This window comes from Saimiri boliviensis, chromosome 8 (genome assembly GCF_048565385.1).
Source record: "Saimiri boliviensis isolate mSaiBol1 chromosome 8, mSaiBol1.pri, whole genome shotgun sequence".
NCBI lineage: Eukaryota > Metazoa > Chordata > Mammalia > Primates > Cebidae > Saimiri > Saimiri boliviensis.
The window spans coordinates 126,187,132-126,203,299 of record NC_133456.1 but is presented as its reverse complement, the minus strand read 5'-3'; the positions used below and the strand labels follow the sequence as shown (position 1 = coordinate 126,203,299).

At 36.2% G+C, this 16,168-nt stretch overlaps 1 protein-coding gene across 25 annotated transcripts in view; it reads left to right on the top strand.

Annotated features, from left to right (window-relative positions):
* Positions 1–16,168, top strand: part of PARD3 (par-3 family cell polarity regulator) — an 838,158-nt gene that overhangs the window by 451,724 nt on the left and 370,266 nt on the right. For 17 of the 25 annotated variants that reach the window (XM_074405259.1, XM_074405258.1, XM_074405255.1 and 14 more), the window contains one exon: positions 2,089–2,127. The exons of the other annotated variants lie outside the window; for them this stretch is intronic. In XM_074405259.1, the coding sequence (XP_074261360.1) occupies positions 2,089–2,127 (39 nt within the window). The remainder of the gene's footprint in view (positions 1–2,088; positions 2,128–16,168) is intronic. 25 annotated transcript variants of the gene reach the window in all.

The following is a 16,168-nucleotide window of genomic DNA, read 5'->3' as shown; positions in this document are numbered from 1 at the left end:
AAATGCTCATCACTGTACACCCTCAGATGGACTGACTGAGTACAGAGACGCTGATTATTTCAGAACTGTCACTCCACAGACTGTCGCTGAAAGCTTGCCATCTTCCACACTGCATATGACAAATTTTCATATTTCACATTTTCATAGTTCACTAAGCCAAATAGATGCTTGCTTGCTTACTGTTAAATAATACCTTTAAAAAAATTATTATAAAAAATAAGATCTAAGTGGCAAAAAGCCTCATAGCTATTAATTACAAATATAGATCATATTATTCAGGAATACATAAGGAAATGAAAAGGCGTTTATAACCTTTGCAACCTATCTCCTTCACTTTTCATGCATACATTAATACATCTGAGCATTTACATGATATTGGTGTGAATGAAATAATTGTCTTAAATTTACATGTTTCTGAGTGTTTTTCTGCAAAAGTGCGAGGTTTCACTGCTATATAAAAATGACATAATTGGAGGACTTGCCTTTGTCTTTTGATGCGATAAGGAAATTGTTTTATTTCAAGTACAAGCGGCATTTAAATATTGCAAAAACAGATTCTACTTGGATCATTTTGAAATATATTCTTTTCAGCTAGCTTTTCGCTCTAAACAAAAATGAATTTGTGTAATCTAGGGTGAGAAGGTTTTAGGAACGAGGTTTCCAAATTTGTCGTATGGTCCTAATTCTCTTAAGTTGTGTCTTCAGGTATGGATGTGTTATGATAAAATTTATATTTTATTATAAATAAAATAAATATTTTTATTCTCTATATAAACTCTGTATTTCTGTAAATATTAATTATAAAGGAAAATAAATTTTAGTCATGAATATCTCATCCCCTGGTTATACACAGGTCTTAGAACTTAATGTGGATTTTGTGGAAATTTCAGACTGTGATAGGGTTGAAAAGTGAACACTTTTGTTTTAAGTAGATTTTGAATAAATTATGAAAACTTCTTTATATTTAAAAATGTTTAATGCATTATTTCTCAATTTAAATTCAGTTTTTCGTTCTCCCCCCACTGTTATCCAATTTTGTGCTTAAAATGCCACCTGATCCTAAATCTGGAGATGTCTCTATTAAATTGTAAATGAGCACTTAACAAAAAAAAACAGCTAGCTTTCCATGTGATTTGCTGAAGCTTTAATTCTTCCTTAGTGTCTCGGAGTGCACTAGTTAGCATTATTAGATTGCCAAAGCCTAGACACTGCTCTTAAGCAGTCTTTTGCAGAGTTAGTGCCAATATATAGCCAGCTTAAGGTTATTCAGGTTCTTCTTGTCCAATTTTTATCTTCCAGGCTTCTGTTTCTCCCTTCTGCTACCTACTTTTTTTTCTTCTTGGTTATGTAATTTATTGCTTGTGAGCTTTTCATTAAGGAGTACGCCAGTAGGCCGTCAGTCTATTATGCATGTTGCAGCTGCTTTTTCAAAATTTAAAAGAATAAGATCCTGAAAACTTAAAGGGAGGGGGCATTTAAAAAGAATCTTTGAATCCAGTAGACCTAACTACTTGCCTCTGTTTGGGGTGTCTGTGTTTAAATTCTGTGTGTCTAAATCTAAATATTTTTATCAATCTGTGCCTTTTTAAAATAAATCATCCTTGTAAATTCCTAGATAATTAAGGCAAGTCTACATTATATGAAAAAAAAATCACATTTATTCTCTGTGCAACATTTTAAAGTATAAAGCTGTGGTTCAGACTGTGGTTCAAACTGTTATTATCTGGTCTAGCTACCAAATGATTCTAGACCTTAAAACTTTGATTTGATTGGGAAATTTTAAAAGCAAAATTAGAAACAGTGCCATGATTAGGAAAGCGGTTTGGTGAGACTTGTTTTCCTACAAATAATAAATTCATGATGTACTGTGAATGAGCAAGTAAAAATGTATATCTAGAAAAATTTCTTAGAACACACACATCAGCAAAAGGCCAGAAGACAGAGTATTACATCAGCCATCATATAATTACCCTTTATATATTTTGTGGATTTTAAGAATCAACAAAATTTTCTTTAAATCATTGTGTCCCTGTGTGTTGAAGATGGCTTTGGTCAGTCTGTATTTATGTTTTTCTTCAATTCTTCTAGAATGCAGAGCCAAGCCAGATGCAGATTCCAAAAGAAACGGTAAGAGCTTTGTCTTTTGAAGGATGCAGAGATGTTGGAAAGAAACATTAAACTAACTTCTTACTAATTTAATATGAAGTTACTTGTCCTGCCTTTTCCTGGCTCATAATAGTTAATACATGGGTTTTTTAAATGCCAAAGTAGTCTTATTTTAAGCCGACTTATTGTTGCCACCCGAAGTGGAGTATAGTTTGGATTTTTTTTTTTTGGTCAGACAGACACAAAAAAGAGAGATACATTAGAATAATTTCCTATTCACTTGCATAATAAGGCCCAAAGCTTAGTTGTTTGACATATATGCAAAGTATTTAATGAGTTTTGAAATGCTAAATTATAAGTGGCCATAAAATGCAAAGAAAAGTTAAACAAACTTGATTCAGTCATGGAAAAAAATGGAGGGCTAAGAGAATAAAATAAAAAAAGTATACACAGGAAAATTAAAGGGATGTTATTAGGCTAAGCATAGTTGTTAGAATAACTGTAAAAGGGATAATTTCTTTTAATAAAAGTTAAGGACTCATAGCTCATGTTAAAATGCAAACATAGTTGCATCCTGTTTAGAAGACAAGTCCTGAGACAGACTGGGGATAAAAGAGTAAGCTTAGTTCCAGCAGGCAGAACTAACACAATAAAAGAAAGGATCACTCTGTCACGCTACATGGGAGTAAAAAGGGCATTTTATATATACATGATAGAATTTCTAACAACCAGGATTTTTTTTCTTTTTCATGTCAAATGACATAGCACAAAAACATTCATTCTCAAACTGTTGTAAATAGAAAATATAGCAAAGTCATATCCATAGTAGGTAATATCAGTATGTTCCCTTCCAAAAATTGTTACATTGTTGATGAAAAAAGTAAGAATATGAATAAATAACATAAGAAACAGGTTTTATTTTCTGTACAGCTTTATAAACATAACTTTGAACTAATAAACAAAATGTTGTTTTTCAAATATTCCTTCTTTTTTTGTCTAGTATTTCACAACTCACTGTAGCCTTGACCTCCTGAGCTCGAGTGATCCTCCTAAATATTCCACAATTATAAAAACAAATGACAAATTACATCTTGAGGGAAAAATCAGTAAACAACCTAGAGAATATTCCACATTAATAAGTATGTGAGGTAGACAATTCCTAGCTTTAATTTTTGGTTTATGAAACAAATAGGGCCATTATATCTCCTCAAAATCACATTGATATTTGTGTGTTGGGGGTAGATTAAGCAAGGGGAAATTGGACAAATTGATTCTAAATACTAAAATGGGGTACAATAGCAATTTATACTATTTTTTGAAAAGACAGTAATTATGGCAAAGTATAATGTAAAGCTACAATACTTAAAACAGCATGGCATTGCTACAGGGGTAAACAAATAGATCATTGAAACAGATTAGGGGTTATAGAAACAGACATGATATGTATAGGTATGTGCATGTATGTTAAAGATGGCACTTCAGATAAGTAGCTTTAAAAGGATAATTTACTTAGTGTTTATAACAATTACCCATTCACTTAGAAAAGTTAGCTTTTTCTCATCATATATCAAAATAGATGGAAAATATCTGTAAAAGAAAATGGATCCACTAAGTCATTTACACACGCGTGCATGCACACACACACACACACACACACACACACACACCTTTTGTATCTGTACCATGACATTGTTATAGGATAATTGCAAAAGGAGGAAGTGTTTGCAATGTGATCCTTGGGGGAAGAGCTGTTCCTTTATGGTTTAGGATAAATATCATAGAACATTTTGGAAAACACGCTGACTTTCCATACAAACTATTAATGTCTAAGAAAATCTGAGATGGAAAATGATGCTGTAAGAAGTAAAGATAGGCATATTCTTTCAAAACATGTAGTCAGGGCCAAGTGCAGTGGCTCACACCTGTGATCCTAGCACTTTGGGAGGATCACTTAAGCCCAGGAGTTGAAGACCAGCCTGGTAAACATAGCGAGACCTCATCTCTACCAAAAAGTTGAAAATAAACAAAAAACCACGTAGTCAGCCCTGTTGAAGAAGCTAATGATTGACTGTGAACTTCTTTGTCACCAGAGGGAAAGGAAGTATCTTTTGACGTGGTATTCTGTTAAGAAATGCTGGGTGCATTTCAGTTCACGAGCTGTGTGTTCATGGTAGCATGGCACGGCAACTGGGAGTCACCTTAAAAAAGGAAGTCATGCATACTTTTACTTGGATCTGACTTCTGGTTACACTGGGGGACTTTTTTTCTAATCCGAGTTCTCAAACTAACTTAAAAAGTATAGTTTAGTTTAAAATATTGTTTGTTTCTTAATTTTTTGTGCATGAGCTCACATCTGTGCCTTTCTTTGTGCTCCAGCTATGCAGTATTATTTTGAGTTGTAAAAGGCTTAATATTAACATAATAATTTAAGAAGTTGGCAAGGGCATGGTCTCTGCCTTTCTACCTTTTGCTGGTTGAGGATCTGTTTTAGGCTTTTTGAATATTGCTAGATCTTAGCACATAGTATTGCTCAAGGAAAACTCCATGATAGGCTTTTGCTGTTTTTATTAGTGTTTGTTAGTCACTTGTTTTAGGTTCTAGGTCTGTGAAATCTTTGATTATCTGTTTTGTCAGTGCCTAGAAATGGGGGGGAGGGGGGTGGAGCACTAATTATTTCACTGCAAATCTAGAGCTCTTTCATTTTGGGCTTTCTCTGGGTTGATTTTGGAGCAAACCATGGTGTATCTACTTTAAACCACAGGAATGTTGTCTGTGCATCCAGTTATGATTCTTTTTCTTTCCCTGAAGAAGATATGTGACTTCTGTCAGGAGCTATACATGATTTATACAGGCTCACAAAAAATAGAAGGCAATTTCTTTCATCTCTAATGCTTAGCATTGCTTATAACATTGCAGTCCTATCAGGGACTGGCATTTATTCATCAATTATTGTGTGAAACTCGTTGTGTGGATTATCTTATTTAATCTGTACAATGTCCATGACTTAGTTCAGGCATATCTCTGGACCACATTGGAAGAATTATCTTGGGCCGCACATAATAACACTGGTGATAGCAGATAAGCCAATAAATGAACAAATCACCAAAAAAATTTCATAAAGTTTTAAGAAAGTTTAGAAGTTTGTGTTGGGCCACATTGAAAGCCATCCTGGAACACGTGCCGCCCACAGGTCTCAGGTTGGACAAGCTTGACTTAGTTGTTGATACTATCCTATTAAAAGGGGAAAAACAAAGAATTAACCTGAGGATGCTCCAAATCTTGGAGCCAGGATTAAATTCAGGCTGTCTGACACCAGAATCTGCAGGGCAGATTTTATTTCTCCTCCATGTGGGTTGGTATGTTGAGGGGGAAAAAAAAGATAAGCTACATATATAGTTTCAGGTGATACAGTATTACTAAATTAGAGTATTACTGTTAACAGAATAGAGTTTCATGTTGGAGGTTGATAAACTATGATTGAATTTTATTAAAATAAATAATAAATCCAGGCTTAGATAGCATTTCATTAGTCAAGATAGTGAGAAGAGATCTTGTTGATTTTTTTCTTTCTTTTTTTTGAGACAGAGTTTCGCTCTTTGTTACCCAGGATGGGCTGCAATGGTGCGATCTTGGCTCACCACAACCTCCGCCTCCTGGGTTCAGGCAATTCTCCTGCCTCAGCCTCCCGAGTAGCTGGGACTACAGGCACACGCCACCATGCCCAGCTAATTTTTGTATTTTTAGTAGAGACGGGGTTTCACCATGTTGACCAGGATGGTCTCGATCTCTTGACCTCGTGACCCACCCATCTCTACCTCCCAAAGTGCTGGGATTATAGGCATGAGCCACCTTGCCTGGTCTTGATTTTTTTTTTTTTTAAATATTGCTCATGGATTGATACATAGGCTTTCCTAGAACATGTGTTTATTACCATTGATTACCAATAACTGCTGCATGGAATCTTTTGTCCTTTCCCAGCCCAGCGACCCATGTTGCGAATACTTTCTCCTGACTTGAGCTGCTTTCCCCTTCTTTGCCTGTCTGTATGGATGCCAACTTTTAATCCTACTGACTTTTACCTGTCTCATTAGGCTTTCCCTAACCAGAACTAGTGTTCTCATCTGTTTGTAGTTCTTTGTCGTATTTGTCTTTGTTTGTTTGTATTTGTAGAACACATTTGTCTTGCTTTATTAATCAAGTTCACTGATCTTGGCTTACTGCAGCCTCCGCCTGCTGGGCTCAAGTGATTCTTTTGCCTCAGTCTTTTGAGTAGTTGGGATTACAGGCATGTGCCAGCAAGCCCAGCTAATTTTTTGTAGTTTTAGTAGAATGGGGTTTTGCCATGTTGGCCGGGCTGGTCTTGAACTCCTGACCTTCGGTGATCCACCAACTATGGCCTTCCAAAGTGTTGAGACTACAGGCATGAGCTACTGTGCCCAGCCACATGCTGAAATTTCAAGAATTTAAAATGCAATTGAGAAAGTGTTAGTGGGCTTTCCCTACAGAAACCACAGGGTTACATTGGGATTCTTTAGGAACTTTTTTGAAGATCAGAAAGCCATCTTGATAGGGTAACTTCAGAAAGGTAGTAGTCTTAACTTAGAAATTTAATGAGTTGGGAATTAAGCCTGGTCCCTATTACGTTTATTTTACTAACAGTTATAGTATTAATAGATGAAGTATAGGCTGCCATATTGTTTGTGTGTGTGTGTGTGTCTGACCAAGTCTCATTCTTTTGCCTAGGCTGGAGTGTAGTGGCTTGATCTTGGCTCACTGCAGCCTCGCCTCTCAGGCTCAAGCAATTGTCCTGCCTCAGCTTGCTAAGTAGCTGGATTGCAGGCGCCCGCTACCACACCTGGCTAAATTTTTTTTTTTTTTTTGACATGGAGTCTCACTGCGTTGGCCAGGTTGGAGTGCAGTGATATGATCTCGGCTCACTGCAGCCTCTGCCTACCAGGTTCAAGCAGTTCTCTGCCTCAGCCTTCTGAGTTGCTGGGATTACAGGCATCTGCCAACATGCCTGGCTAATTTTTGCATTTTTGGTAGAGATGGGGTTTCACCATCTTGGCTAGGTTGGTCTTGAATGCCTGACCTTGTGATCTACCTGCCTTGGCCTCCCAACGTGCTGGAATCACCAGCTTGAGCCACTGAGCCTGGCATTTTTTTTTTTTTTTTTTTTTTTTTAGTAAAGATGGATTTTCACCATGTTGGCCAGGCTGGTCTCGAATTCTTGACCTTAAGTGATCCATCTGCCTCGGCCTCCCAAAGTGCTGGGATCATAGACGTGAGTGACCACCCACGGCCTAGGCTGCCATATTCATCTGCTGTAAGTTGAGAAAACAGTTGAGTCAGACAAGGGAAGAGGAACCTCAAAGAGGAGTGAATCTGTGAGCCATTACCTCTGAATTCAAGAGTGTACAGATTCTTTGAAATAAGAATTGTCAATACTTATTGTCAGTACATTGTCAAATACTTCTTTAGGTCTATAATGCAAATTCATTTTAATATTCCTGAGAACATACATGGAAGTGTATAAAACTTTACGTTTTTGTTGAAGATTTATACTGACATACAGTAATCATGTTGACCTCAGTAGTTTGATTTTGAGCATCAAATGTTACTATTGTCACAACCAAATTTTATAACGTGTGCCACTTCTAGTGCCTTAAATGTTGATTCAGACATTTTTTTTTTAAAAAAAAACCTTATTCCAAAATTGGAATTGAATAATATTTTCATGATCTTACAGAAATACCAGTGATTATGGTTAGTGACTATCTGCAACAGATTTTACGGAGTTCATTTGGGATGGCTTACTATTATTATAGTAAGATAAGGATTGCTTAACGTTGGGTGTGTTTTTCCTTTGGGAATACATCTTAGTTTTTGTCTAATTATAGCACTTTTGCAGCATAGTGGTAAAATTGATAATATCTTTATGATTTATTATGTGATCTCTTTGCTGTTGAAATCTTAAGTCATAATAAAGACGGTTTTTGATATTTGCAAAACTATTGTGGCTTAATTACTATATATAATTTTTTTTTTTTTTGAGACAGAGTCTCTGTCACTCAGGCTGGAATGCACTGGCATGTGATCTCGGCTCACTGCAATCTGCTGCCAGGTTGAAGCGATTCTCCTGCCTCAGCTTCCTGAGTAGCCAGGATTACAGGCACCTGGTACCATGCCTGGCTAATTTTTGTAGTTTTAGTAGAGACAGGATTTCACTATCTTGGCCAGGCTGGTCTTGAACTCCTGACCTCGTGATCCACTCGCCTCGGCTTCCCAAAGTGCTGGGATTACAGGCGTGAGCCACTCCTCCAGGCTGTAATTTATTTTCTGAACTGTTAGACTTTTGGAAAAGTTTCAAGAATGATATGGTACAAAGAACTCTAGTATACTCTTTATCCACATTCCCCAATTGTTAATATTTTACCACATTTGCTATCTAATTTTCTTTCCTCCTCCCCGTCTTCCTTCGTCTACCTATTCTTCCCTTTTCCCTCCCTCATATTTTGTATGTATATATATTTTTTTTTCTTTTTTCTTTTTTCTTTTTTTTTTTTCTGAGAAAGAGTCTTACTCTGTTGTCCAGCCTGGAGTGCAGTGACATGATCTCAGCTCACTGCAAGCTCCCCCTACTAGGTTCAAGCGATCCTCCCAGCTCACCCTCCCTGTAGTAGCTAGGATTACAGGCATATGACCCCACACCCAGCTAATATTTGTATTTTTAGTAGAAACAGGGTTTCACCATGTTGGCCAGGCTGGTCCCGAGGTCCTGACCTCAAGTGATCCTCCTGCCTTGGTGTCACAAAGTGCTATGATTACAGGTGTCACTGTGCCCAGGCCCTATATAATATTTTTGTGAATCGAGAATAAATTATAGACATACTTTCCCTTTATTCCTGAGTGTTTGAGTGTATCTTTCCTAAGAAGGAGGATATAAATATATATTTTTTCTTTTTTTCTTTTTCTTTTTCTTTTTTTGGAGACAGAGTTTCATTCTGTTGCCCAGACTGGAGTGTAGTGGTGCTCTCTCCACTTACTGTAATCTCCAGCTCCCAAGTTCAAGCAGTTCTCTTGCCTCAGCCTCCTGAGTAGCTGGGATTACAGGCAGGTGCCACTTCACTGAGCTAATTTTTGTGTTTTTAGTAGAGACAGAGTTTCACCTTGTTGGCTAGGATGGTCTTGGTCTCCTGACCTCATGATCTGCCCACCTCTGCCTCCCCAAGTGTTGGGATTACAGGCATGAGGCACCGTGCCTGGCCGGAAGCAGGACATTTTCTTATATAACTGTGTTACAGATATGAAAATGAGTGAATTAATTGTATTATCAGTTGTCCCAATTAAAGTCCATTATATCATGAATAAATGACAGAATGAATGAATTACACGGATAGAATTTGGTCCTTTTCCAATTCAGGATTATGCATGGCACTTAGTTTTCATGCTTCTTTAATAGTCTTTAATCTACAACATTTCTTCAATTTGTCTTTGTTAATAGTTTTTGAAAAGCAAATCACTGCTTGCAAATTTTTAATTTTTGAAGGGGCAGATTACTTTGAGAATGTCCCTCTATTTGAGTTTGTCTGATGTTTTTTTGATTGGGTATTTAGGGGGGTTAACATTAGAGATTAATAATTTTGCAAAACATTTTTTCCTCAGCATTCTTTTACCAAGCAAAAAATTTAAAAGTCTTTCAAAATGTGTTTGGCATCTACCATTCGAATTAGAAAAGAGCATAGTAAAGCCAGATGTGACATTTGAACTTTACTGATAAGAATAATGAACTTTATAATATCAGCACAAATAACATACAGAAATGTTCATCTCACATATGGGATAAATTAAAATGGGAAACTTAAGGAAATTTTGGCATTTGATTGGAGGATTATTTTATTAAGAGGTTTATCATGGTTTTAAAATTTTTCTTAAATTTAAAACCATGATACTTTCTCCATTTAAAAAAATCCTTCTCTCTGTTCAAATTATAAATGGCTGTTCATAGTGTCTCAGATACCTACCTGCATTTTATTTAATCTCTGTTGATTGAATAAGTGTATTCTCTCTTTAATGTCTATGAAAAATTCTTTTCTGTGTGGTGCTCCAATGGTCTGCTGTCATGGCATGGTTGTTTTGTTAGGGCTGTCCTAAGGTGCTCATTCATAGCCTGTCTTTGTCCCTGGCAGCAGCCCTTGCCCATCATGTACAGGTGGGTGGGGAGCTAGGGAAGGGACAGCATTAGGTGAAATACTTAATGTAGATGACAGGGGTGGGGGGCGGGGTGGTGATGGATACAGCAGTGATAACCTATGTAACAAACCCGTGCATTCTGTACATGTACCCCAGAACTTAAAGTATGATTTAAAAAATGTATAAAATAAAAAAAAAATGCATTTATACACCTAACCTACAAAACTGTAACCCAGCCTAACCTACCTCATGTGCTCAAGACGCTTACTTTAGCCTTCAGTTGGGCAAAATAATTAACACAAAGTTATTTTACAGAAAAGTATTGGGTATCTCATGTAAATTGTGGAATACTGTACTGAAAGTGAAAAACAGAATGGTTTCATAGGCACCATCAAAAGTTGAAAACCATTAAGTCGAAACATTGTAAGTTGTGGACCATCTGTATAACCCTCTGCCAATTTTCTCTCCCCCATGCAGTGTTTTTTTGAGGAAGCAGAATTAAATAGTATACAATGAATTTTTTGTATTATAAAAATAATGCATCTTAACTGTAGAAAATTCAGTCATGTGTAGAAGAAACTCAAAATCACTTGTAATTCTGTGACTTCAATATTGTCATTTTGATGTATTTTTTTAAATTTGTGTCTGGGAGTCTAGCCAAAGGTGATACATTTTTTTAAATGATTTTTTTGGTCAGGCGCGGTGGCTCACTGCTATCATCCCAGAACTTTGGGAGGCCGAGGCAGGCAGATCACTTGAGGTCAGAAGTTTGAGGCCGGCCTGACCAACATAGCGAAACCCTGTCTCATATAAATATAAAAATTAGCTGGGCATGGTGGCACAGGCTTGTAGTCCCAACTACTTGGGAGGCTGAGGCAGGACAATTGCTTGAACCTGGGAAGTGAGATTTCAGTGAGCTGAGATCGTACTGCTACACTTCAGCCTGGGCAACAGAGCAAGACTCGATCTCAGAAAAAAAAAAAGCAGACAAATAAAATTCTTGTCTACCTATTTTATATGTATCATGTCCCAGCCACATATCCTTTATTGTTAAATGTCATGCCCCAGGCATGAGTGCAGACTGACATAAATTCCTACCTTGTGAATCTTCTAGTGATCTTTGAAGGCAGACATTATTTCATAAAAATATGTTGTGGAGGTTTTTGATTGGCGTACTAGAAGTTACGAAAGCCCACAGGGTGAAACCCAATTTCTTAATCACAAATACTTTCTTGTCTTACAAAATAGTTTGCTAAGATACTTCATAACTGCATGGCCTTCCATTGTGTAGATATATATTAATTTTCTTAACTTACTGTCATACATGTCACTTTTTAGCTATCATAATTAAAACAATATCCTCACAGTTAAATCTTTGTACATGATAACAATTAGTTTTATAGGCCATATCACTAAAAGTAATATTTCTAGCTCAAGAAAAAGACAAACTGTAGAGGATTTAGATAAGCATTGCCAAATTAGCTTCCATAAATATTGTGCCATTTTTTACTTTCACCAAGAATCTTCTAGACTATTAGATATCATTATTTTTATTTTGTAATATTCTATGGCATAGCAGTATTCATTGGATATCATTATTTTAAAGAAAGTATAATATATGGAGCAATTTAATAACCTTTGATTTGCAAGTAAGAGTGAACCTTGTACTTTGAGGTTTACTTATTGATACACTCATCTTTCTTTAGTGAATGGTTTGTTTATATCTTTTTCCTCTTTGATGTAGACTGCTTGTCTTTTTTTTTTTTTAATTTATTAGAGATTTGTGCATTAAAGATAGTGACTCAGCTGGGCATGGTGGCTCTTGCCTATAATCCCATCGCATTGGGAGGGCAAGGCAGGAGGATTGCCCAGGAGTTTGAGACCAGCATGGGTGACATAGCAAGACCCTGTCTCTACCAAAAGGAAAAAAAGTCAGGCTTGGTGGTGTGCCCTGGGATCCCAGCCAACTACTCGGGAGGCTGAGGGCTGGAGAATCGCTTGAGTCCAGGAGTTCAAGGTTATGGGGAGCTATGATCATACCACTGCATTCCAGCCTGGACAACAGAGCAACACCCTGTGTCAAAAAAAAAAAAAAAAAAAAAAAAAAGATAATAACTCTGTAGATGAGGGCAGATCTTGAGAGAGAGAAATTAATGATTTAGAGTGAAATGATAAAATTTTGCTGAGTCACGTATATTGTTATAGAGCCCAAAATAGGATATTAAGCTCACTCCTATAATTTTATGGTCTTCTATCACATGTGCACAGACCATGGAGTTTTGTGTCTCTCTTCACAATATTTTGTACATTCTCATCCAAATCTTTGTATGTTGCAGCTCAGAGATTACCATTTCCATGATTGTTTTTCTGCTGTGTAACACAGTCAGCTCTTAGTTCCTTTTTTATAGGAACCTGTGCTGCAGATTAACTGTGGATTCAGGCCTATGGGCCAGCTTTGTTCTCAGTTTTTGGACTGTTATTTGGGGAAGAAGGAAATTGGGGCCATGATAGTGGCCACTTGTGACTCTTTCGGTCTCACTACAGATACAAATGATACAAATGTACATCTTTTCTGCTGTTCTCAGGAGAATGGGATAGTAAGTAGCTTTCACGACACCCATTCAGCAGGTTCCTTAGCAGAGGTGCTCTTTTGTTTTGGGCATTTAAAGACCACAAATGGTAATGGAGAAATGGGTAAAGGAAGAATTGACAGGCTTTATTGTTGAAAAAAATCACTTGAGGTATACACACAGGTATGTGCAAGAGATGGATGTGCTTGAGTGGCATGACCATGCACAGATGAAGTGAGGAGCGAGTTAAAGAAAAAACATTTTTTGCGTTTCTGTAGGAAGACCGTAATTCGAGATACAGTTGATAAGGTGCAGAATCTGGATGAAATAACAGGGTGATCAAAATTTAGCTTCTACTTTACATCAGAATATAGAGATTCCTATGCTATCTGACTTTATGAACGTTCTCAGTAATAGAGCATTTCAAATGATCTTTGAAAAGGAAAATTTTAAAAAACATTTTTTTCTGCCAGAGAACCAAGTTCTAAAAGCTGGCATTAATTTCTGTCTATGTCAAGAGCCAAATGGGCTAATAATGGAATATCACATGAAATGTACAGTTTTCATGTCAATGTTCTTAATTATAATAATGACTTATAACTTGATAAGAAAGCTGAAAAAGATTAATCCCATTCTGCAGTTATAATGATAAATGAAACTATCCCCTGGAGAATATGCTTTTGTTAAAAAAAAAACAGGTTCAGTGTTTGGCAGTCAGAAAATATTCCAATTTGATTATATTTTTCCTTCATGCATGCAGCCAGCTCCTTATCCTGATCTTTCAAGTAGGAAAAATATGAGAATTGTAAGCCTTGGTAAAATGTTATACAAATCTAAAACTCAGTAGACACTAAAAAGGCAACTGAAGATTCAAATCAGAAAGTAACAATTAAGAACCTTCCAGACTTGAGGCAAGTAAGCATGTTGAATGATGAGACTTAGATGTGTCTGTAGGAAGACTATCCTTGTTTTCCATTTCGTGTCAAATGTAGCTCTTCCAGGCTTGTAACTACTGATTGACAGAATAATTTTTTATTTCAGTTACCTCTAAATTTAAAGTCAAGAGGAACTGTGGTGTATATTGATGCTATTGATGCTGTTTTATATTTTAAACATCAAAATTTACTGTACCTTTTGTTTTTATAACAGATTTTATGTTGAGGTAGTGCAGTTCATCCACACACAGTCATTATTAAGTACTCTTTAAATGTTTCAAGGGGCTGGGCACGTGGCTCTAGCCCGTAAGCCCAATACTTTGGGAAGCCAAAGCCGGCAAATTGCTAGAACCCAGGAGTTTGAGACCAGCATGGCCAACATGGTGAAACCCCATCTCTAAAGAAACACAAAAATACACTCAGTTTGATGACATGCATCTGTAGTCCCAGCTACTCTGGAGGCTGAGGTGGGAGGATTGCCTGAGCCTGGGGCCCTGGGAAGGTCACAGCTGTAGTGAATGGTGATTACATCACTGAATTCCAGCCTTGGTGACAAAGTGAGTCTATCTCAAAAAAAAAAAAAAAAAAAAAAAAAAAAATTGTTTTGAGCCGCATGTACCACAATAAAAAGTATATTGAATGTCCATGTTTATATAAGTATATAAAGATACTTTTGTATCAAAGTATTTGATATATTTGATCTTTTTTTGCCTACAATAATACATTGGATTTTTTTGAGCTATTATTGTTCTCTGGGAATATTTTAAATATAGCTTCTGTAATGAGCAGGCCTAAGGCTTTATTTGGACTTGATCATAAAATTTATTTACTTTGCATAGTTAACATGACCGTTACCCTGTACTTTTTCAGGTTCTTATTTTGAGTTCTTCATTATATAAGTTTTAATATTTTTTAACCCAATTAGCAAGTTTATTATAATTGATATATTACTTGTCTTTAAAAACTATGAGGCTGTCCTTTGAGCTAGCACAAAGATGTCCTACCATAAAATGTTAACATTGAATATTCGTGATTTGGAAACATCACTTTACATATCACATTACTGTGAGTCTGAAGACTTATAGATAGCATATTGCCTATTTTATGATAGAAAAAATTCACTTAGAGGTAGTATACTCTCAAAATTTATTTTATGTAATTGAGACATCAGAGACTACATATTTATAATTGATATATTACTTGTCTTTAAAAACCTTGAGGCTGTCCTTTGAGCTAGCACAAAGATTTCCTACCATAAAGTGTTAACATTGAATATTTGTGAGTTGGAAACATCACTTTACATATCACATTACTGTGAGTCTGAAGACTTATAGATAGCATATTGCCTATTTTATGATAGAAAAAAATTCACTTAGAGGTAGTGTACTCTCAAAATGTATTTTATGTAATTGAGACATCAGAGACTACATGTTTACACCCCAAATTCCTCACCACACCTATTTTACAATTACTAGGTTGATTTGCATTCTTATTAGGATGTTTCAAAAATCTGGTAGAATGCAGTCACCTACTTTATTCGTGTTATTGAACATTCCGTAAAAGTACAATCTGTTTAAAGTGTATATTCCTACATATCTGTATGCCATTATGTTTCTTATTCGTCAATTATAATTTGGTAAGTCAAGCTTGAATGACTAAGCAGATACTGGAGAAATAGTTCAAAGATTGGGAAAGAGAAGGAGAAATAGGTTGTAGGACTAGATGTGCCATTCAGTTTTTACTTGAAGAGCCTGTGCCACATGCCTCTTATGTAGTTGGAGTAAGAGTTTGTGCTTGAACAAGTGTGCTGGCCTTAGCGATTTGGCCGTGACCAGTATAGAGGTGGTGGAAATCGTGCCATGAATGGGATTGCTGAGGAATAGCTAGAAGGCTGAGTGCTTCCTCTTCTGGATTGCAGCCTTTCTTAATGATAGACTGTCATCTTAATGCATTTTATCCAGTTACACAATAAGCTTTCATTTCTTCCTCTGTTGTAAGGGAGGTGAACAAGAATTTGTATATCCTAAATGTGTTTTATTTTAAAAGTCTTCTTTGTCTTCTGTACTTGTTGACTGTGAAGTTAATTGTTGATATATAACTAATTAATTAAACAATATTGCTTGAATAATATTCGCCAGCTATATTATGTATGATAAAATGTGGAAATATTTTCTGTGATATTGTCTATCTCTGCTTTGTCTCACAGATGTTGAAGTTACAATTCTTTAAGGGGTATTTGAAACCAGTTACCTTTTTTTGCTGATTTTGTATGATCAGGATTTGTTATTTTTTGGTGAATAAACACCAATAGTGAACATTAAATATATTGATAACTTCAGAAATTCCTCAAAGAGAGGGAGACGA